The sequence below is a fragment of the Lemur catta genome, chromosome 10, assembly GCF_020740605.2.
Source record: "Lemur catta isolate mLemCat1 chromosome 10, mLemCat1.pri, whole genome shotgun sequence".
NCBI classification, from domain to species: Eukaryota; Metazoa; Chordata; class Mammalia; order Primates; family Lemuridae; genus Lemur; species Lemur catta.
The window spans coordinates 86,437,246-86,461,870 of NC_059137.1; the positions used below are offsets into that span (position 1 = coordinate 86,437,246).

At 38.8% G+C, this 24,625-nt stretch overlaps 1 protein-coding gene across 3 annotated transcripts in view; it reads left to right on the plus strand.

Moving 5' to 3' along the window:
• The window catches only part of SPIN1 (spindlin 1), a 75,819-nt gene that overhangs the window by 7,572 nt on the left and 43,622 nt on the right, over nucleotides 1–24,625 (plus strand). The window contains exons 1-2 of one of the 3 annotated variants that reach the window (XM_045562347.1): nucleotides 16,299–16,437; nucleotides 22,717–22,925. In XM_045562347.1, coding sequence (XP_045418303.1) covers nucleotides 22,874–22,925 — 52 coding nt within the window. In that variant the 5' untranslated portion in view covers nucleotides 16,299–16,437; nucleotides 22,717–22,873. Of the gene's footprint in view, nucleotides 1–16,298; nucleotides 16,438–20,596; nucleotides 21,554–22,716; nucleotides 22,926–24,625 lie in introns of those variants that run through there. The other 2 variants (XM_045562346.1, XM_045562345.1) reach the window with 2 other exon arrangements.

Consider the following 24,625-nt stretch of genomic DNA (forward strand, 5'->3'; position numbering starts at 1 on the left):
GGCCTTGACATGGAGCTGACACACACATTTAGTTCAGGAGGCAGAGAAAGAAGCTCAAGGAGCATCCAGAGGAAGGTGGAGTAGCTGCAACAACAATTGCAGGCAGCTACTGCCTCACATGAGTAAGGTGAGCCAGAAGATTAGAACAGCAGTGCATGCAAGCTATAGGGGTGGTTGCTCCATCTCCTGCACCCTCCAACTGCTGCACGTTAATCTTTTATGGCCTACGTAAGCCAGAACCATATGGGAACGGAAATTCTGGGGAGGCCAGGCTCAGTGGCTCACACCTGTAATCCTAGCACTCTGGGAGGCTGAGGTGGGAGGATTGCTTGCAGTCGGGAGTTCAAGACCAGCCTGAGCAAGAGAGAGAGAACCCATGTCTACTAAAAATACAAAAATTAGCTGGGTGTGGTGGCACATGCCTGTAGTCCTAGCTACTCAGTATGCTGAGGCAGGAGGATTGCTTTAGCCCAGGAGTTTGAGGTTGCAGTGAGCTATGGTGATGCCACTGCACTCTACTGGGGTGACAGAGCAAGACTCTGTCTCAAAAAAAAAAAAAAATGCTGGGGAATGTACTTCCGTTCAGCCAAGTTAAAACATTACAAAGCAGGCCAGATGTGGTGGCTCACACCTGTAATCCTAGCACTTTGGGAGGTCAAGGCGGGAAGATCCCTGAGGCCAGGAGTTTGAGACTAGCCTAAGCAGGAGCAAGACCCTGTCTCTACCAAAAAAAAAAAAATAGCCAGGCATGGTGGTGCACTCCTGTAGTCCCAGCTACTTGACTGGGTGGGACCAGCTGAGGCAGGATAGCTTGAGCCTAGGAGTTTGAGGTTGCAGTGAACTGTGGTGATGCTGATGCACTCTAGCCCGGGCAACAGGGTGAGACCCTGTCTCAAAAAAAAAAAATTACAAAAATACAATAATGAACTTAGGGTTTTAAACTCAGGTTCCACATAAGGGACCTGAAAGTTTCTGTGTCTGCTCAAAAAGACAGTGTAAATGGAATTCCCAATTTGTGGGTGAGGCCACTGATTGATAAGGAAGTTGTTAAAATTAGGTTGAGGGCATATGATCAGATTCCAAATAAGCTGAGACCTTGAATCCTTAAATGCTGCTGAGCCACCTTTGCCGTTAGAAGCAGCCTTTCCAACTCCTGTCAGAGGAACTTAATCTCGCTTTGCCTGAAAACCCTGTAATTGGCCTCCTCCAGGTAGTTGTCTTGAAAGGTACTGTCTTGCTAAGAACTTGTCCCCCCATCGCTGTTTCTTCTTGACCTGTAGCTGGACTCAAGTTGCAGCAGGCCCCAGAGGATGCAGTGACCCAGTGCAGGTACAGTGTACTCCAAAAGATTGTTTTGGTGACATATAGACACAAACCTGGGGAGTATTTGTGGGAATAGATCTTAAGGGTGTGGTCTAATAGTGGAAGGAACATAAAGTTGGATCAGGCAGAATTTATTGATAAGTGGGTTCACTGAGTAGAAATTCTGGATTCAGTGTTGTTGATCAAGGGGTTAGAAAGGGCTCTAACAGTTGGGTTGATTGGCTGAAACATAAACCAGAAAGTGGCATGTGCTAATTGAAGTTGAGTTGCCAAAACTGCCTTGTTATACCACAGAGGAAAGGATCCAAAGACTTAGATTGAAATGTTAGAATGGATTTATCATGCACCACCTGCTTATCCACTCTGGGGGAATTCGGAGCTCTACTGTCCTTGAGATCTCAGTGGTCACTCTTCTCTGAAGGTCAGAAATTACAGTGGGAACTGCTGCCACTGAACTGGGGTCTTTAAATGCAGTGTGCATAATTGGATCCCAGGTGGCATGGCCCAAGTGGCTGCACTTAACCACCAAAGATAAGGTGGGTGAAGTTACTGTACTGGATAGCTGAGCCAAGGCAGCAACCAGCATACCGTACTGGCCTATGGCATTGGCTACTTGATCATGGTGTCCCTAGAACTGAAATGGAGGGGCAAAATGTTGAAGTCTCAGTTGATCTGTATAAGTAGAAAAGCTCTAGATCTGGTGGACAGAAGTGTAACTTGAATTGTCAAAACAGAGTTCCTGGCCCCTCATTTGGCAGACTTGAGTTGGTTCACAGACCTAGAGCCCTTTGAATGAAGGGGAGACAAGCCAGATCCCATCAAAGAAGGACCTTTTTTTCTGCTTTAATATGTTTTCTGCTTTAGTATGTTTGAAATTGGGATGGGGAGAATACAGCGTGTTGTTTATTAAGGTTATTTCATCATCCATGTACTCTATTCCTGTCTTTGTGCTTTTGTCTATAGGGGACAGTTTTTTTCCAGTTATACTGCTATTGATAACAGTATGCTAGAAATGTATCAGAATTTCACCTGATGGTTCCAGATAACATTGCTAATTGATTTGGTAAGGTAATACTATTCTTTATATTAATTCCTAACTTCTTTTTGACCATGTTTCTTTGAGAAAACCAAAGAAAGATGCATACGTTTGTGCATATGATACCAGTAGGAACACCTGCATTAGCCAACTTTTTGCTTATCTCAGATGGCAATGATAATACATTGATGATGTCTTCTAGATTTAGCATTCTCAGTTTTATTATATATGCTGGCAGCCTGATAGTTTTTGGCTTTAAGTAACACTAAGGCCAAATCAGAAGAACTTTAAGATGGAGTTTTGGGAATTAGAGCAAGGAGAGGAAAGGCTACGCTGAGAAATATGATCACCAACAAAGATAGTACACATGGTACAAGAGTAAAATCCAGTGATGGATGAGGTTATAGAATTTGGTAATATGAAAGTCCTTGTCTGATGACATTGTGGATCATATTTCAGTGGGGTAGCACAGGGGAAGGATTGTTTCTGTTTGTTTAAGGATAATGGAAATTTGAACACAGTTTAGGTGGAGGGAAGGAGTAGAAAAGGAGAGACTAAAAACACCCTCCTTCAGTGCTTACTTAACAAATAACTTAGTTGCTACCTCTTAGCTCTCTCCATGTCATTGTTATTTATGGGAGAAATGACCATGCTCTGCAGAATGCTGATTGATAAGCTTAACTGAGCAAGATTCATGTTCTTTGTGGGTGATTAGAAAGTACTATATGTAATATGGACAGGCTGAGAAAGTAGGCAGGAAGCTAGAAGTCCTGTCTCCTCACCCTGCAGCCCCAGTGCCACCAATGCCTCTTCTTCCCCAAGAGGCTTCTTGTCTCCCTCTGCTGGGAGGGTTCTCTTTTTCTCGTTCTCAGTGTTGACCCCATATTCTTAAATTTTGGATCTGCCTGGTTTTTCTTCTGAAAACTGTTCCTAAAAATACATTGTTTTGAAGTGTAGCTGTAGATGAAGTTAATTAGTAATTACTATACAAAATATTTTGATCAACTCTGCAGAAATCACAAAGAACGTAAACTCCAAATTAACCCAGATCATTAGATTATAGTGGCTTTGGTGCATGGCGTTCCCAGATCACTGCTCCTGCCCTCACCCCTTGGTTTGGATAGATGGGTGCTGAAGCTAGGGGCATCATTTCTTTATTGGTGAGCTTCAGATGAGTTTATCAATTTTTAATTTCTTTTTTCTTTTTTTGAGATAGAGTCTCGCTCTATCGCCCGGGCTAGAGTGCAGTGGCATCAGCCTAGCTCACGGCAACCCCAGACTTCTGGGTTCAAGCAATCTTCCTGCCTCAGCCCCCGGAGTAGCTGGGACTGTAGGCATCTCACCAGCACACCTGGCTAATTTTTTCTATTTTTGGTAGAGACAGGGGTCTTGCTCTTGCTCAGGCTGATCTTGAACCCTCCTGAGCTGAAGTGATCCTCCCGCCTTGGCCTCCCAGAGTGCTAGGATTGTAGGTGTGAGCTACTGTGCCCGGCCAAATTTATCAATTTCTTGTACCCATTTTTAGGTTGAGTTTTTAAATTCTTTGTTCCATTTTGGTAAATTTTTGAAGGTTAATTTTTGTTCCACAGTTTTAGTTGTAACAGTAATCCACAAGTAAATGCAGCTAATGTTTAATTAAAAGCATCTCATGCAGAGGTCTTATTCAGTATTTGTAGTATGACTTAGTCCCTTTTGTGAGCAATTTGAATTTTTAAAATTTTTTTTTAAGAGAGACAATGTCTTGCTCTGTCTCCCAGGCTGGAATGTGGTACCCTGATCATAGCTCACTGCAACCTTGAATTCTTGGGCTCAAGCAATCCTTCTGCCTCAGCCTCCCAAGTAGCTGGGACTATAGTCATACGCCACCATGCCCGGCTGATTTTTTTCTATATACGTTTTTAGTTGTCCATATAATTTCTTTCTATTTTTAGTAGAGACGGGGTCTCACTCTTGCTCAGGCTGGTCTCGAACTCCTGAGAATGACTTTTTTAAATTTAGAATTAATCTCTGGGTAAAACTATTGGTAATTTTTTGGTTTATTCTGGTATTATTGTTTAATCTTATGAAATTTTTCATTTCAATTGATTCAGTGAAAGGTAAAAGTAATTTTATGTACTTTTCACTCACAATTATTCTTCCCCACAACTTTTAGAATATTAGTCCATAGAGTAAGGTTCACCTAAAATGTATAGCCCTTAGATGAATAACTTGTGTCATTGGTGGGACTGTAATTTGTTAGGACCTCTTTGGAGGCTTCACTAAAGCAATTTAAAACGCATATACCCTGTTTACCCAGCAGTTCCACTGCTAGGGATATATTGTATAGATGAATTTGCAGAGGTGTACAAATACATGTGTGTAAGGTTTTTCATTATAGCAGTGTTAGTGATAGAGAAAAATTAGAAACTTTAAATTAAAAATGCTATTATTGTCAAATAAATAATCATTGTATCCATACACCAGAATATTCTGCCACAGTTAAAAATAAGAGGTTGATAGGGAAAAATTTACTGTATGGCCATCCTTTGGTATCCTCAGGGGATTGGTTCCAGGACCCTCCTGCGGATACCAAAATCCAGTTGCTCAAGTGCTTTATATAAAATTGTGTACTTGCATGTGTCCTCCCTCCTGTTCTCTCCCTCCCATACACTTGGAATCATCTCTAGATTACTTACAATACCTAATACAACGTAAATGCTATGTAAATTGCTAGCTATACTGTATTGCTTAGGGAATAATGACGAAAAGCTCTGTGTGTTCTATACAGATGCAGCCATTAATTTTTTTTTGGAATTATTTTCTATCTGCGGTTTGTTGACTCCACTGATGGGGAACCCAGGGATACCAGGGCCCACTGAACTGCATGGGAAACATAATATTTAATAAGAGAAACAAGTCGTGGAACTCTGTGTTCCCACATGTGTTGGGATGTTTATATATCTATATTTATTGTGCTTTAAGTATCTGCGTAGAAATACATCAGTAAATTTCTGGCAGTCTTAACAGTGGTTACTCTCGGGGGTGGGATTGATGGAGCAAGGTTGGGGAGGAGGGCATTGTGTAAAGTGGTACCAGTGCACTGTTTGCTTCGAAATAATAGCAAATTCTCCTTTGGTTTGAGCACTGTTGACTTCTCAGAATCTTGCTTTTCCTTAAAAACCGTTGTTTTAAATTGTGAGAAATATACTGCAAGTACAAAAATAGTTACAGATGTATGTTTTTTGACAGATACGATGTAACTGCCACTCATTTGGTCATGAATTTCATCCATGGGTTACATGTAGTTGTAGTTTATCTATCTGTGATTACATTATTCTCCTGCTGATAAATACTGAGCAGGTTCATCCTTCGAGACCATGTTATTCTCCAAGAACAAGGAGACAGCAGTTTGAGATTAGAATTAGATTTACTGGGGAAATACTCAGGGAGCCATCAGACCCATGCCAGTCTAATGCTTGTGGAGGAGGAAGGGAAGGAGGAGACAAAGGGAGGAAAAGCCTTAGGACTCCAGTGAAGTTCTAGGAAAGTTTACGTAAGGCAAGGCCTTTGAGGAGTCCTTCAGCCAGTTGCTGATTAGAGGGCCCCCTTGTCCTGCAGAATTGGGTCAGCTTTAGTACCCTGCCTACAACAGCCAGTCATTGGTGAGAAACAGCCTGTGAGGGTTGTGGGGCCAGAGGGAAGGCATTAGTATATTCAGAGCAGAGGCCCATGGTCGGTGACTCAAGAGGCTCGTTTTCATGGCCGTCACAGGGCTAATGTGAGTGGTCTTGCTGTAAACATTCATGCACCAGTGTCTTGCATGATTTTTTGTTGGTTAGATTTAGGAGTGGAATTACTAGGTCATATATTATGCCGGTGACCAAATATTAATATAGGTAGATAATGCAAACTTTTCCAAAGTGGATAAACCAGTTTCCATTCCTACTGCAGTGAATACCTTCTTATAGCACCACACCCTCACCAATATTTGGTATTGTTAGTCTTTCTAATTTTAGTCATGGGGGAGGATGTGGGTAGTATCTTACCATGGTTCCTGCCTTCTAAGTTAGTGTGGCCATGTGAATTGCCTTATCCAGTGAAATGCAAGCAGAAGAGACTTGTCACAAAAACTTTTAAGAGCAATGGGGAGATGTATCTCCTCCCCTTTCTTCTGCCAGAGTAATCATGTTTCCAGATGGAGCTTCCTGTATTGCAGGTCTGGAGTCTATGGTAGGGAGGAGTGGATAAAAGGAGGAGGGAGGGCAAAGGCAAAGGTAGGAAGGGGAGAGGGAGGTTAGTAAGGGGAGGAAGTTGGTGGAATTTTCTTGGTCTTAAGTAACTGAGATTTCTGGAGTTGTTTTTAGCCATAACATTCTTACTAACCTATCCTGACAGAAACTTTTTTAAAAAAAATAGACTTTTTAAATTTAAATTTTATTTTTATTTTAGAGATGGGGTCTTGCTATGTTTAATCCAGGCTGGCCACGAATTCTTGGGCTCAAGGAATCCTCCCTCCTCAGCTTCCTAAGTAGCTGGAACTCCAGGTGCCCAGCTTTATATTTTATATTTTAAGAGCAGTTTTAGGTTTACAGCAAAATGGAGCAGAAAATACAGAGAGTTCCTTCCCCCTTTCCCCGACACATGCACAACCTCTCCCACTATCAATATTCAGCAGCAGAGTGGTACATTGGTTACAATTGATAAATGCATGTTGACACATCATTGTCACCCAAAGTCCATATTAGGGTTCACTCTTGGTGTTGTACATTCTGTGGGTTTTGACAAATATATAATGACATGTGTCCACCATTATAGTATGATACAGAATAGTTTCACTGCCGTAAGAATCCTCTGTGCTCCGCTTATTATTTAATTCTTATTACTGGTTTTTTTTTTTTTTTTTTTTCTGACTTCTATCAATTCCATTCTGGTCAGAAAACACTATGTATTTAAAAGCTGGTGAAATTTTTTAAAGCTTGCTTCATGGCCCAACATATGGGCAATTTTTGTAAGTGTTGTGTGTACTTGGAGAGAATGTGTTTCTGCATTTGTCAGATGCAGTGTTCTGTATCTGTCAGCTCATGTTGGTTAATCATGTTAAATTCTATAACTTTTTTTTTCGTTTTGGTCTGCTGGTTCTTTTGGTTATTGAGAGAGATGTATTAATACTCTTGCTTTTTCATTTGTCTATTTCTCCTTAGTTTTTTTTCTTTAATCACTCCTAGGAAGATATATTTCTCCTTAGTTCTGATAATTTTTGCTTTATATACAGTATATTTTGAGGGCATGTTATTAGGTGCATACAGTTTCAGAGTTGTAGATGTTTGTCATCAATTGAGTCTTTTAAAATCACTATTGTTTTTCTTTAAGGCAGACGTATTAGAGGTAAGTTTACTAAGCTTGATATTAATGTTGCTGCAGTATCTTTTCTTTGGTTAGTATATGCAGGGTATTTTTTTTTTAAGCCTTTCTTTTCGATCTTTGTATATGCAGTCACGCATCGCTTAATAATGGGAGTATTTTCTGAGGAATGTGTTGTTAAGGGAACATCATAGTGTACTCACACAAAACCTAGATGGTAGAGCCTACTACACACTGAGGCTGGCTGGGCGCAGTGGCTCACACCTGTAATCCTAGCACTCTGGGAGGCCGAGGAGGAAGGATTACTTGAGCTCAGGAGTTGAGACCAGCCTCAGCAATAGTGAGATCCCCATGTCTACTAAAAATAGGAAAATTAGCCAGTTGTGGTGGTGTGTGCCTGTAGTCCCAGCTACTCGGGAGGCTGAGGCAGGAGCATTGCTCAAGCCCAGGAGTTTGAGGTTGCTGTTAGGCTGACACTACAGTACTTCAGTCCAGGTGACAGAGTGAGACTCTGTCTCCAAAAAAAAAAAAAAAAAACAAACAAAACCAAAACACACCTAGGCTATATGGGATAGCCTATTGCTCTTGGGCTACAAACCTGTACAGTATATTACTGTACTGAATACTGTAGGTGATTGTAACAAAATGTTATTTGTGTATCTAAACATATATAAACACAGAAGTACAGTAGAAATGCAGTATAAGGGATAAAAAATGATACAACTGTATAGGGCACTTTCCACAAATGGAGTTTGTAGGACTGAAAGTTGCTCTGGGTGAGTGAGTGATGGATGAATATGAAGGCCTAGGACATTGCTGTGCACTACTGTACACTCGGGCTACACTAAATTTATTAAAATTTTTTTTTCTTCAATAATAAATTTAGCTTACTATAATTCCTCTCTCCCCCCCAATTCCTCTATTCAGTCTTGGCTGCCACAGGGAGCAGGCACACTTTTTTATTGCGTCTATAATAGAAACCATGTAACTTTATTACTTTATAAACAACAGAATTTTTAAGCTTTTTGACTCTCCTGTAATAACACTTAGCTTCAAACACAAACACATTGTACCGCTGTACAAAATTATTTTCTTCCTTTATATTCTTATTCTGTAAACTTTTTTCTGTTTTTCTTTCTTTTTTTATTTGATTACAGGATCTTGCCCTATTGCCCAGGCTGGAGTGCAGTGGCACAATCATAGCTCACTGCAGCCACTAAACCCCAGGCTCAAGCCATCCTGCCTTCTCAGCCTCCTGAGTAGCTCGGACTACAGGTGTGAGACACCACACCAGGCTGATTTTTAAAATTTTTTGTATAGATGGGTCTCGCTTTGTTTTCCAGGCTTATTTTTAATTTATTTTTATTTTTTAAACTTCTGTTAAAAACTAAGACCCAATATCAATCATCAATATCACTGCCTTTCACCTTCACATCTTGTCCCACTGGAAGGTCTTCAGGGGCAGTAACATGCAGGGAGTTGTCATCTCCCATGGTAACAGTGCCTTCTTCTGGAATACCTCCTGAAGGACCTGCCTGAGGCTGTTTTACAGTTAACTTTCTTTTTATAAGTAGAATGAGTGTACTCTATAAAATAATGATAAAAAGTATAGTAAATACATAAACCGGGCCGGGCGCGGTGGCTCACGCCTGTAATCCTAGCACTCTGGGAGGCCGAGGTAGGTGGATCGCTCGAGGTCAGGAGTTCCACACCAGCCTGAGCAAGAGCGAGACCCCATTTCTACTAAAAAATAGAAACAAATTATCTGGCTAACTAAAAATACATATAGAAAAAATTAGCCGGTCATGGTGGCGCGTGCCTGTAGTGCTAGCTACTCCGGAGGCTGAGGCAGAAGGATTGCTTGAGCCCAGGAGTTTGAGGTTGCTGTGAGCCAGGTTGACGCCATGGCACTCACTCTAGTCTGGGCAGCAGAACAAGACTCTGTCTCAAAAAAAAAAAAAAAAAATACATAAACCAGTAACATAGTTGTTTATTATCGCTATCAAGTATTATGTACTGTACATAATTGTATGTGCTGTATACTTTTATATGACTTGCAGTAGGTTTGTTTGCAGTGCAGTAGGTTTGTTTACAACAGCATCACCACAGGTGAGTAATGCATTGTACATTGTGCTATAATGTTAGGATGGCTGTGATGTCACTAGGCAATAGGAATTTTTCAGCTCCGTTAAAATCTTAGGGGATCACCGTTGTATACACATGTAGTCCATCCTTGACTGAAATGTCTAGTGGTGCATGACTGTACTTAATGTTTTGGTAGAACAGTGTATGGTAGAATTTAAAAAATCTTGTCCGACAGTGTATCTTATGATTGGAGCATTTAATGTATTGACATTTAACAAAATAACTGGCATCATTGGGTTTAGATCTGTTAATAAGTACTTTCTGCTTATCATTACCTATTTTATGTGTCTTTTCCTGACCTTTCTTGCTTTCTTTTAGATGCTTATTTTTCATTTGTTTTTTTTCCTATCTTAAATTGGAAGTTACTTAAATGTGTCTTTGACTTACCAAAATCTAATATTATTTGGTACTTTCCCCCTCTTCCTGGGTACTTAAACTCAGTTTATCTCATTTTTATTAGGTCATTAAATATGAAATGTGCAATTTTGAATCAAAAGTGTAATTTATTATATCTCAAACAAGAAGCAGCACAATTAAAGTATGTACCTAAACTCTCAACACAGTTTTAACGGTAGCTTGCTTATGCCAGCAGCAAAGAAGCCTGGAGAGTGGGTGGCGATGAAATAGTGAAAGGTATTTTCCACAGCTTGTTGAGAATTGAATATTTTTCCTTGCAAAAAGTGGTCCAAAGCCTGGAAGAAGTGGTAGTCAGTTGGTGCAAGGTGTGGTGAATGCGGTAGATGACAAAGTTTCCAAGTCCTGCCTGTGTAGTTTGTGTGACACATGGTTGGGGGCTGTCTTGCAAGAGGATTGGCCTGTCTCTGTTGACCAATCTTGGCTGCTTAATAGCAAGCATCCTCGTCATTTTGTCCAGTTGGTTGCAGTAGACATCCACTGTAATCGATGGACCACGTTTCACAAAGCTTTAGTGGATAAAACCAGTGCTGGACCAAGCAGACACCATTAGCTTTTTTTTGATGCATATTTGGTTTTGGATTGTGTATCAGCACTTCATCTTTGTCTAGTCATTGTGCAAACACTTGGGATTGTCAAAAAGAATCCATTTTCCCTTACACGTACACGATACAGTATAGAAATGGTTCACCTCTATGTCGGGACAGCAAAGAAAGGCAAACTTCAAGACAGTTTCTCTTCGACATTCATGCAGTACCCATCTGTCCAGCTTTTTTACCTCGCCAGTTTGTTTGAATGGTCCAATATTGTTGGAATAGTACTATCAAACCTTGCTGCTAATTCATGAGTAGGTTGAGGTGGATTCACTTCATTACAGCTTTTAGCTTCTCAGTATCCACTTTGGCCTCAGGTCGCCCATATGGCTCATTTTTAAGATTAAAATCACCAGAACGGAACATCTCAAACCATAGACATACTGTGCGTTCATTAGCCACATCTTTCCCAAACACTTTGTTGATATTTTGAGTTGTCAGTGCAGCATTGGTTCCATGACAGAACTCATATTTGAAAATAACACGAATTTTTGACTTATCAATGGTTTCAAAAAAGTTGCTTTAAAAAAATTTTCAAAGATATAACAAGCCAGACCTTGTGTTTGAAAGACTCAGAATGTACCTTCACAATACAAATAAAATAAATATCAAAGTGAAATATCAGAAATATCTACTGTCAAACTTAGTACTTAAGGAAATCGGACATTTCATAGTTAATAACTTAATACTTGCCATTATTGTGCTGTTTTAATTCTGTATGTATTTTATCTTAAGACATTATTAATTTGTATTGTCAATAACCATTTAGAATTTCCCACAAAATTTAAACTTTTCATTGACCTTTACTCCTTGTCATGATTTGATACTGCATTTGGAATATTTTTCTTATGCCTGAAGAATAATAGCCTTTGTTTCCCACCTGTTGTGTGACTTCTAACAATAAATTCTGTGAGTATGTATTAGTCCAAAAATGTCTCAAGTTGATCTTCCTTTTTGAAGGTGTATAGAATTCTAAGTTGTCACTTTTCTTCTAAGGTGTTAAAAGAAGTTATTGAATTGTATTTGTTAAGGTGTGTGGGGGGGTCTCATGAGGAGCTCACGGCACGTGTTGGAGAAAGAATTCTCAGATCAGGAGTAGAATAGTTTTAGGAAAGAAAATTTATTTTATTTCCCAAAGGTGGAAAGGGCACGACACAAAATTAAGAAAGGAAACTATTGGTGTGGAGGATAGAAAGTTTGGGGTTTTTGAGAGCAAAGAGAAAGAAGAAAGTGATTGCAGCCAACTGATAGCAAAAATGGCTATGAAACTGCTGTGTGTGCCTTTTAATTTTTTTCTTTTCCCTGTGAGGCCGACTTTATCAAAGTTCTTGGAATCTGGTTTTGGCAGGAACTGAGGCAGAGAGCTAGAGTGGGAGCTTTCACCCCTGTTGTCTGCTTAGTGCTCTTCAAGCCTGGGGAAAGGAAATTCTTAGAGATAACAAGGTAGGTTTGAAGACAAGTTGAGCCCCAGGTTTTTAGTCAAACAAAACAAAGGTCAGTTGTGCTGTGAGTTTCCTCTTCAAAGGGGCAATTATGTGCTGTAAGTTTATTTCTTTCTATTTGATAGTTTATTTTCCTCTGTTAGCTACTTACTAGTAAGGCCACCTTTCAGTATCTGTAGCTTCCATTCTTTCTGTAAAAAGTAAATTATCAATTTAATATTTGTTCCTGTGACTGGAATCTTTCTGCAAGCCTCATGTTTTTTTTTTCTGTCTTTGGTTTTCAACAGTTGTACTCTGATGTGTGTAGGTATATATTTATTTTCATTTATCCTAATTGAATTTTTAGGTCTTACTGGATCTGTGGGGGTATGTCTTTCATTAGTTTTGAAAGTTTGCAAGTATTGCCTTTTCAAGTATTTCCTGCAGTTTTCCCCTCACCTTTTGAGAGTCCATGTAAACGCGTGTTAGACCTTCTCAGTCTCTTACTGTCTCCATGTTTCATTCTAAATATTTTTGTCTGATCTCTTTGTTTACTAATTTTAAACAAGATTAACCCGATGTTAATCCTGTCCATTAAGTTTGTTCTTTTTACTTCTGGAATATCTGGTTCTTTGACAGTTTTCTACTGAAGTTTTAAATCTTATGTTTTATGTCTTTGAACATAACGATTATAGCTATTTTATTTTTTATTTAATAATTTTATGTGTGTACCATTCTCCCAGCTCTTAAAGTATGATTTTGCAGTTCCAATTTTGGCAGCTCTGCAGGGTTGTTTTTTGTTTGTTTGTTTTTGGTTTCTGATTTTTATTCATATTATTTCCTTGTGGGCTATGTGTGTGTGTGCACGCGTGCATATCTAGTAAATTATATTTTAAATACTGTTTGAATAATTTGGGGTCTAGGATGATATCCCCAGTTAGGATTGATGCTTGCTTCTGCCAGGTATATGAGGGAGTGGGCAGTTCAGGGATAAAGATGAGCTGAAGTTGAGCTACACTTATTAGGGCCTGGCTACTTCCCTTTTTCCTCAGGTCCTAAGTGGAACGGGATTCCAGCTCAAAGCGTAGTGGTTTGCCAGTTCTTGTCTCCTAATCTTGCCAACCTGTTAGCTTCTCGGCTTCTTAACAGTTGCTGTTGCTCTCAGGGATAAAAGTGGTTCCAAATGCAAGGTTTCTTTGCCTGTGTCCTGCCTGTGTGATGCCTTTCTGTCTTTTAGGTTCTTTGATGCCTTCATGCATATGTTTAGTATGTGCCTTCAAGTTTTTATCATGGAAATTTTCTGTTACATACAGAAGGCAAGAAAATACTGCAAAAAAACTCCTCTTTTTGCCTCTCTAACACAACTCCAGTAATCTTTTCACAGCTTTCATCAATGGAGAAGAACCCAAATTCTGTAAAATAACTTAAAGAGGTTTAATCTGCACTGAATATGTGCAACCATGGCCCAGAGAGCCACGCCCAAGAAACTTAGAGCAAGTGGCTTGCCATGGTTGGGTTACAGTTTGTTTTATATATTTCAGGGAGTCAGGAATTACACGTAAAGTTGTAAATGAGTACATGGAAGGCATACATTGTTTTGGCCTGAGTATGCAGGACAAAGTGGGGCATTACAGTTTATAGGTGGGTTCAAAGACTGTTTGATTTGTAATTGGTTAAAGAAATGAAGCTTTGTCTAAAGGCATGGAATGTTTTAAGTTAAGATAAGGAAGTCTGTTAATCAGAGATAAGCCACCAGGCATATACTGGACATATACCCAGACTCAAATGATCTGTTGAGTAAATTGATGACCTGCAGGTGTGGTTTAAGCTTTGTCTTGTACAGCTTTAGGCCTGTTAATGAGTTACAAAAACTATCTCCAAGAAGGGTAGAGGGCATAATGAGGCATGTCTGACCTCCCTTCTCATGGCCAGCAACTCAGCTTTAGGGTATTTCTGGGGTTCCCTTGGCCAGTAGTCCCCCATTCATTGGCCTGGGGGACTTTATTTTAGTTCACACTTCCTTGCTTCTGGTATGACAAAACATTCCAAGTTCTTCATATATTTCCTTCCCCTGACATGGTGTTGGCTGTTTCTGTGTGAAACTCTGGTTTCTGATAGTGTTTGCTAGCAATATCCTTGTAAATTTTATTTTGATTTTGTAGGTGTTGGGAGGATTGTTTGATTTGTCCATTATTACCACGAGTTGGCCATTTATTTTGATGCTTGGAGGTGGCCTTAACAAAGCAATCCAAGACCCACAGGATTGCTTATTGTCCATGGTTTTAGGCAGAGGTTGTTGTGCTATGGACCTTTTGCCAACTTAGTGAAACCTATGGATACCATTTTGGAATGTTTCTGGACACAAGAAGGTACACAGGATCACAAAGGAAACGAATTCTATTTAAATAGTTACAAAAATATTACTACATTGTATATTGTAGTACTGTGGCCTCTTTATTAGTAGTTTAAGTGACAAGGTTAACATAAATAATTCAAATTTTGTTTTTTAAGATACTAAAATGAAGCTAAAATCAATACTTTCTTCTATCTAATATCTAGGTCCTGTATTCAGATTTTAGCTATATGCCCCTAAATATTTGTGAAAATGTACATAACTCCCACTATGTTATAAAGGAAAAACATTCTTTTTCTCTGTACTCACACTCAACACAGAACACTTCTGTGATCAACTGTTTGGAGGTTTTCCCCACACTAACCATGTCTCTCTATGTCTGCAGACACCAATTTTTTGTCCTACAATTTAACTCAATTCTGAGACTATCCACCTGGAAATAGCATCAGCTCCCACAAGACTGCCCTCTGCTTCAGATACCAATCAGAAGTCCAGGTTGCCATTTACGCTTATGACAGACTAGCTGTAAATTGGAGGCTATTGTGACCCCTCCTCAAGTTCCATCATTTGCTAGAATGGCTCACAGAACTCAGGAAAACACTGTTTTTACCAGATTACTGATTTATTATAAAGGTGACAACTTAGGAACAGCCAGATGGAAGAGATGTGCAGGGCCAAGTATGGAGGAAGGGTGTGGAGCTTCCATACTCCCTCTGGGATTACCACTGTCCCAACACCTCCATGTCTTCACCAACCCAGAATCTCTCTGAACCTGTCCCTTTGGGTGTCCCTGGAAGTATGCATGATTGATTATGTCATTGGCTATTGGTGATCAACTCACCCTTGAAGGAAATTAGAAATACCTTACCCCAAAATATATTTCTCTGACATATTTTGAGATGGCTGCCAGGAGTCTCACAGATAGAAGTAACACTGCAAAGCTGTCTTGTGGAGAGGAAATTTACGTCTGTAGAGAATCTGCGTTAATACAACCAGGTCTGACTTTACCTGACCTTGGAAAGATTAACTAAGTTTCTGCACCTTTTCTGTCTTTTTTTTTTTTTTTTTTTTTGAGACAAGAGTTTCGCTCTGTTGCCCGGGCTAGAGTGCCATGGCATCAGCCTAGCTCACAGCAACCTCAAACTCCTGGGCTTATGCGATCCTTCTGCCTCAGCCTCCTGAGTAGCTGGGACTACAACAGGCATGCACCACCATGCCCGGCTAATTTTTTTTCTATATATATTTTTAGTTGTCCAGATACTTTCTTCCTATTTTTTAGTGGAGACGGGGTCTCGCTTCTGCTCAGGCTGGTCTTGAACTCCTGCCTCGAGCGATCCTCCCGCCTCTGTCTCCCAGAGTGCTATGAGCCACTTCCCCCAGCCTCTGCACCTTTTCTGAAAAGAAAAATTTACCATCTATTCTCCCTGAGGGCTGCTACCTGTAAGGTTTCATTTACATAAAAAGACCACCTCAAGCCTGTTTGTGTCTCCCTCTCCAAAACCTGTTTTACTGCTTCCAAGCTCCATTCTTTAGAAACCTCTGTATCTCCTTGAGAAGTTGAATCTTCATTCTGAGGGGCCCTGTGTATACACATTAAATAAAATAAATTTGTATCTTTTTCCTTCTGTTAATGAATCTGTCACATGTCAGTGATTTTTTTCAGCGAAACTTAAGAAGGTAAGAGCCTTTGCTCCGCCTCCAGCCTTCTCTTCTCCCTGAGGGTGGGGCTGAAAGTTCCTATGTTCCACACTGGTTGGTTCCCCTGCCAATAAAGCCCCATCTGGATGCTGTCCTGGAGCCATCAGTCCTCTTGTTAGCATACAAAAAGACACTTATTCTGATATTTCTAGGGTTTTTGGAGCTGTGTGCCAGGAGGTGGAAGAACAAAATATGTATTTCTTGCATCACATGTTTAATTTTCTGTGGCAGCAATTTTAAGATAACTTGTTGACAGCCCAAGCTTCAGTTTATACTTGACATGTTTGTCTGTTAGTGGGTCTGTATACATTTCCATTACTGATCCTGGTGTTAAGATTTTGGGACTTAGTATTTTTTGCTTAAAAGGTTTTAGAAATCTGTTTTCTTTTTATAAATAGCACTGTTTGGTGATACCAGCTGACAAATATTTTGATATATAGAATCTATTCTGTGGTTATTACTGCTTTTATATTTGAAATGTTGAAATATTCATGTGTTAGCCTTTTTGGAGACAGAATACATTGTTATTGATTTTGTGGTACTCTATTCTTTTATGGAAGCAATCTATGTATTTATTTTTAAAATAAGAAATGTAACTTAGTAATGCTACTTGCAGTCTTTATGACCTTGACTAAGTTATTTTAACTTCTGTGCTGCAGTTTTTTAGTTTTCAAAAAGGAATAGTAGTAGTATGCACCTTCCTCATCGTTGTTGCAAGGAATATATGAGTTGTTAATGCAAAAACCAACTCTATAAAATAACAACTTAAATGGGTTTATTCTGAGCTTATGAGTGACTGTGGCCCGGGATACACTAACCCAAGAAGCCTTGAGTAAGTGGTCCTGAGATGATTGGATTGCAGTTTGGTTTTATACATTTTATGGAGACAGGAATTACACATAAAGTCATAAATCAGTATATGGAAGGTGTATATTGGTCTGGCCTGAAAAGGCAGGACATCTAGGAGCAGAGGATTGCAGGTTACAGGTAAGTTTAAAGATTGTTTGATTTGTAGTTGGTTAAAGAAATGAAGCTTTGTCTAAAGGCTTGGAATGTTTTAAGTTAAGGAAGTCTGTCAGTCAGAGACAAGCCACCAGACATACACTGGACATTCACGGACTCAAGTGATTGGTTAAGTAAATTGATGACCTTTAGGGGTGGTTTAATCTTTGTCTTACATGGCCTTAGGCTTTAAGTGTTTTTTTGGTGGGGGCAGGGTCCCCTTGGCCAAGAGGAGAGTCCATTTAGTTGTTGGGGGGGGGCTGGCGGTGGCGGGGAAGGAGGGGATGCTTAAGATTTTATTTTAGTTCATACAAGGCATGACTTAACCCTTGCTTGGCATACTCTTAGGTCTTGTTTTTGAATTGGTATATGATTGCTGTAACGTTTGTTTTGTCAGTCTTATCTCTGTTTTAATATTAATGCTGGTAAGTTGCTGTGTCTGAACTCCAAAAGGGAGAGAGTATAACACACTTCCATCATGGCCAGGAACTCACTTTTAGGGTTTTTCTGGGATCCCCTTAGCCAAGAAGAGGTCTGTTCATTTGGTAGGGAGGCTTAGGATTTTATTCTTAGTTTACAGAGTTAATACATGTGAAGCACATAAAATAATGTTGGACACATAATGAATGCTCTGTAAAGATTTTTCTGGTGAGTAGTTGGAGAGTTTTGTAATCTCCTTTGAGATTATTACAGAGGATGAATTTTGAGTTTCAAAACTTAAGTTCATGGCACATTTTTAAGACTATTTAGCAAAATTGCAAGCTTGGACACTTAGCTATATTTAATAAAGATTGACTTAGCAAAGGAAGATCCAGGATCTTTTTTCCCCTTTTTATTATGAAAATTTTGAACTGAAATAAAAGTCCAAAGGATAACATTAGTGAACACTAATATGCTCTTCACCTAGATTAAAAAATAAATATTTTGGCATATTCATGTTAAATAAAAATTATAGGAGACCATTGTTTTGAACCAATCTCCTGCACTAGGCCCCAAGAGACCAGACTAAAATTCAAAATGGAATGAATCGCTTATGCTGATGTTCCTTGTCACCATACTGAGTTATCTGACCTTTCCAGAAATCTGGAGGGAGAGATAACTGGCTAATTTCCCAAGCTAGCCAGTTTCAGTTGGCATGATAATCAAGTTCCTTCTCCTTTAATACTTACCAAAAAAAAAAGTTACCTGAAGTAACATGATGTTAATCATTCCGTTATTTCTCTGTTGTCCTGTTTCCTTATTTCCTTCTTACAAGGAAAGTAACTGGCATGACTCAGCTTTTTATGTTCCTTGTTCCTGCTTTGTTTAGCCCTCTTCTGTGTATAGAACCTATCCCCTCTGCTTGGCTCACTGGAATGCTCATTCTATTTTATGGAATGAAGCATTGTCCAGTTCTAGAATCACAAATAAAGCAAATTAAGACATTAAACTAAATTGTGGTAATTTTGTCTTTTTCATTCACTTTATTCCCTTATGCATGTATTGTTTTCTTTCCCTGAAGGATTTTACATTAACTTGTGGACATTGTGCCGTGAGTCTACCTCTACAGACATTTCAGCATGTCTTTCCTAAGAATGTGTTTTCATGCATAACCACAATGTCCTTGTGGTGCTTTTAAAGTTTAATGGTAATTTCATAATATCTAATATTTAGTCTCTGTTTAAATTTCCCCAGTTGTCTTAGATGTCTTTTGTAGCTTTTTCTCCCCCAAAACCATCTGTTCGGAGTTTACTAATTGCATCTAATTGTTGAATCCCTTTAGTCTCTCTAAGTGATACAGTATACTTACCACCATGTCATGTCACATCAGAAAGCAAATAAAGTGAGGTTGACTCACTTTAATGGTGTCAAGTTGTTTGATCTCACAATTGGGAGGTAATGAAGGGCCAAGAATGCTCCATTATAATAAAGCACCATTTTCTCCTGTGTAGTTAACAAGTGATCTGTGAAGTGATCCTTTGATGATATTGTTAGAGTAGGAGACTGGGAGACAGGTCTGAGATGGAATGGAAGTGCTTGAAGATCAGGTGCAGGTGTTGAAGTAAACAACCCTTAAACAAAAGGGTTGACAACCACAGGCAAGAACTGGCTTGTCAACTGTCTCTGTTACCTTACGTGAACTTTGTTTGACTAATAACAATATCATTTACATTGTGGTTTTAAAATTTCTCTGCTCTTGAAATTGCAGTGACAGTTCCAGAGATAGCCATATAAAATATGAAAGTGGTAGGGAACCTAATTCTAGGGATTACTACACAAATTCTTAGTAAAAGCCTACCCCTTAGCCTTGAATATTCTTCCCTTCTATTAGTAAGGCTACAGTTACTACAAAAGATCTAAGACCACTCCCTCTCAGTGCAGCTGCTTTTGTTTGAGCCTGCCAACTCTTGTCCCTGAGAGTGTACTTTCACTTTCAATAAAGGTTTTGCTTGCCTGCCTTACGTGGTGCGTGCTGAAATTCTTTTCTGCAATGAACACCAATAACTTGGAAAAACCTCCACTCGGAGGGAGGCCAGTAACAGTATCATTCAAATACTGTTCTCTAGCAGGCTTTCACCTGATAGTTTAGCAACTGTTGATGGGTCTCTGAATATAGGACTTTTTTTAATGGCCTTGGTAATAAAGCTCCATTTGACAACATTTTCCATAACAGTTGAAAATTTTTTTTATAACTTCTGCTGTCTTAGAGTGATATTTTGCTATCTTAGCATTTAAATTTTTTTAACAAAAGATTCCTTCAGTTTTTCTTATTTACTAAATTAACCACTTAGTAGAATAACTTAAAGATGGTACGTCTTTAAAAAAAAACTTGAAGAAATTAAGTTTAGCCTTTTCCAGTCAAAAGGAGAGTGGGATTTGTTCTAGGAAACCTCTAGTTCATCTGAATTTTCAAATAATTACATGGTCAGTATTAATAAAACTAGGGTTTCATTAGTGCTCTTTAGTGTTTTCCTTTTGATCTGTCTCTGCATTTCTTTTTGGTTTTAACAGGAATTGCCATAAGATCAGGCAGGTTAAGTATTTATTAATTGCAACTCAAAAATGGGGAAGGACTTTTCATCTGAAATTTTTTGTTCTTACATTTTTCAAGTAGCCTCCTTGTATCCTTACCCCACTGCAACTCTTCCTTCAACTCTTTTATAATTTAACAAAGTTCAACTTGAAATTGTAATGAAATGGAAAGCAAGAGAAAATATTGCTAAGATAAGCTTAAATCTGCTAGTGAGAAGGATGTACACTTTAGACCACAGTAGAATGAATTTTAAGTTAGGATGAATGGATATTTGTGTGGATTAAAATTTTCCTTAATCTTTGAAGTAGTTTTGTAAAGAGGAGCAGAGAAAGGGAGTGCAGTCATTGGATGTTTTTCAAAATTGGGAAATACTGTGTCGTTTACTATATGCTTATGGGAATATTCTAGTGGTAAGAGAGAAATGTATGCAGAAGACAGGGCTGGGATTGAGTGTGAGATACTTGAAATAAAGAGTTTGGGTGTATTGCAGTTATTGGCGATAAAATCTTCTAGGTTGTGACTGTGAAAACAGATAGCTGAAGTGTGGGTTGGGTGGTTTGAAGTGAGGATATCTCAGAGCTGAGGGTGCAGGTGTTGAAAGGATTTTACGTGTCTATGTTGGAGTTGCCAAGAATGTTGATGGAATTGTGGTGGAAGAGAAGTAAACCAGGTACCAAAATCTTCAATAAGTATGTGCAGATAACTGGAAGATTAATAGGTAGAAGACCAACAGAAAGGTATAGCTGTTGTTGCTAGTGTTATGGCACATGCTTCTAAATGAAGGTTTTGACGTAGGAGAAATTGTGTAACGATGTGTAATGAGGAATACAGCCAACCCACCATTTGAGGGAGCTGTTGGTGGGTAGCTTCATATGGTGGTAGCAGACAGCATTTTGCTGAAGACAGACTTGCCTTTTGGAGAGGTTTGGGCAGGCTAGGAGAAGGTGTGAAGGTCCCTTTAAATAGGTCAGTGTAGGAAGAGAGTTGAATGAGGGAAAAAAGGGATATGAGGCATGAGGCTTGGTGTGGAGGTTGGATGTGCTCTTAGGGAAAGACGAGTAACCAACTAGTTGTGCTGATGGCCTTCATCTCAGCCCTGGTCTTCACAGATCATTGCGGGGTGAGACAGACTGGGTGTAGCTCTCAGGAAGGTCATTTGAAACCTTGGAGACCTCACTTTCAACCTTGCACTGGGAGGAGTTACCTTCAGAAAAGGTGTTGCTCCTGTATTTTTCTCAGTTATTTATTGCCATTTGATGTACTGTATATTTTCCATACCTATTTGTTCACTGTCTTTTCTGCCTCTCTAAGCTTCAAACAGTAGGCATTAAGTGAATATTTGTTGAATGAATTAATTATAAAATCATTGATTTTTAATCCATCTTCCTTTGTATAGTTTAGAATTTTTACCAGCTAAACTAATTTCTTCCTTCCTCTTTAGATTTTTAAATTCTCTTAGCTGTTTTATTTTAGTCTCTGGACAACTAATTAAGCATTCTCTTTAATTCTTAAACCTGTGAACACATGGCTATAGGTTGTAGAGACATAAAGACTAATATACACAAGAACCAAATATAGTCATATGGTTCAGTGAAATTTGTAGTAGATAATTCTCATGTTTAATGAGAACATGTATGAAAATATGTTTTACTATATGGAATGTAAACTCCTGAAACCAAATTTAGTTTAAATGATAAACTGCTTCCATAAAATGACTTAACGTTTGCATGGGTGAGGAACTTTCTTTGAGGCTCCTCTGAAGTTACTGGATCTTTTCTTCTGGCAGCTTGTGAGCACAAAGGGAAAAGCAAAGTCTTGTTGACTAATCCTTTCTCTTGCCCAAGACTGCTGACCCACTGATCTTCAGCCTGGCCATGTGCTCTGTCTTGAGTGTGATTTCCTGTGCTGCCTGTACTCTGTCCTTCCACTCTGCCTCCCTTGGTGAACCCACACGCTTGTCATTCAACCCCACATTATGGTTCTTTGTGTACCTTCAGGGAGATGGGCCATGCCAGTCTTAATCGTCTCTGAAATCCCAGCATCCACCCTTTTCTGATTTCTAGCAGCAAAATGTATTAGGATAGAGTGAGGAAGCCAGAGAGCTGTACTGTGTTGCAGTTGATCTCTGAGGAACTTAACTTTGGGTCTTACAAATGTCCTAGGCTTTCGCTTTTAAAGGATCTGTTGCCTCCTTTCCGCCTTTCTGTTTTGTCCTGTTCTGGGAACCCAGATCTTAGGAAATAAAGTTAATTGCTTTGGGGCAAAGTACATTTTAGCTAATATTTATGTTTAAAATTTTATGTTAATGTTTAATGGCTCACTGGGCGTAATTTTACGCTCTTGATGCTCTAGTAATAAACTGTTTCACTATTTTACAGAGTGCTTGTGATTTCACGTATTTTTGCTGACTTGTAAAAGAGACACTTGGATGGTGGATTAACGAGAGCATTAACATTCTGTGAAAAGTTTCAAATTGGAGAATATTGAATTTTCACCCTAGTCCAGCAGCTCTGCTGCTCACTTAAATACAGATGAATGAAGACCCCATTCGGAAAGACACCTGGCCAGCGGTCCAGAGCTGATGCAGGTAGGTGATGTGGTTCTGAGCATATTTTAGTATAATAAATTTAAAACAAGTGTAAAATTGAGGAGTATTTCACATAATACCTTGTGGTTTTTGCCATTCTTGAAGCTTTGTGATTTCTAGTACTTTATGCACATACAAATGTGAAGAAACAGATTTAAATTTATTGAGAGGGAGGGATCACACTAAATTTTTTTTCTATTTAACCCTCTAGCAAATTATGGATGTCCAGTAAATTTAGCAAGTGAATTGTAAATGCCTGTTTAATAGGATTATATTAAAATAAGGGAGTTACTTCTTTTTGAAAGAAGAAATGAAAGTGAAATGTCAGATGAGTTGGATTTAGTGAGATTTAGGATGTTGAGCAGCTTTAAGGAAGAAAGATAAACTTGGAATTTTTTGTGCATTTTATTTGAAGGAACTTTACTGGTATGGAAATGAAATGAACATTTAGTAAAAATTACATTACTTTTTACTTTTGTGGCACACAGCTAATACAGCTCGAATAGAAGTTTAGACTTTGCCTGATTTTTACCCCCCATAAAACAAAGATAAACAAATGTTATAGGATACACTATGAAATAGGTAAGTGATATTTTCTTTGGGACTCAACATTCTTCTCCATTCTAGACTAAATTTGTTGAAAAGTCTGTCATAACATTTTAAGGTTCTTTGATAAATGAATTTGGGAATTATGGTTGCAAATTAATATTATAAAATTGTTTTCTGTATGACTTAGAACTATTTCTTATATTTATTTACTATAGTATTTGTAGTTCTGTGTAGGAGAGCCACAAGGATTGAGATTTCTAAGTACCCCATATCTTTGTTTTAGCCCCTCTCTGATAAAGATAATATTGATTTAAATGTTCACTGTTTATCAATAAGATTAATTTAGGGTAGTGCTGACTGAAGTGTAAGTCATCCAAGAGCTTATTGAATGCCATCTCTCTTTCATTAGTTATGTAAACATTGGTGCATTTCTTAGTCTTCTTGAGGCTTGGTTTTTCTCATCTAAAAAATGGGGCTGTTAATGTGTCTGCGAGATGTGTGTCTGTCAGGTGTTTAGCTCGGTTCCTGGTGCGTTTAATAACATACTATTGATCATACTGTTCATGGTAAAATTTTTTTCTTATTAATTGAAAGAATTGCTGTGTGGTATTTATTGACTGGTGAAACCTCCAGGTCTCTGTCATTTAAAGTATTTTTTTTATGCCCACCATTCCAAATCCAACACTTCTATTTTCTTTATTGATTTGGAAGTCCTCCTCTTGTTAGGAAGAAAGCTGGCTGATTGAAGTGATGTGCACTGTGGTGTAGCTGAAGGAACTAAATGAAGAGATGTTATTTTTTAAAAGGGGGAGATTGTTAATCTGGACAAATACTTTGATCTTCATTTTCCTTCTTCTGATATTTCTAATAGCATATGTCACAGGACTAAAGACAAAGCAGATTCTGTGTAAATTCTAGTTGGCCTCTTGTTAGATATTTTAGCATAAGAGACCATGGGGTTATTTCTTCTTTTTCAATGTTGTATACTTAAGGAGATAGCAAAAGATGGGTTGCTCCCTTTACCAGCAACCAGACAATTTTGTGGCAGGTGCTATTCCAATTCAGTTCAATTCTGATACTATCTGTGTGGAGATAGCGTCAAATCCCACAGGTTAAGGGCTCAGTCCCACAAGACTGCCTTCTACTTCAGA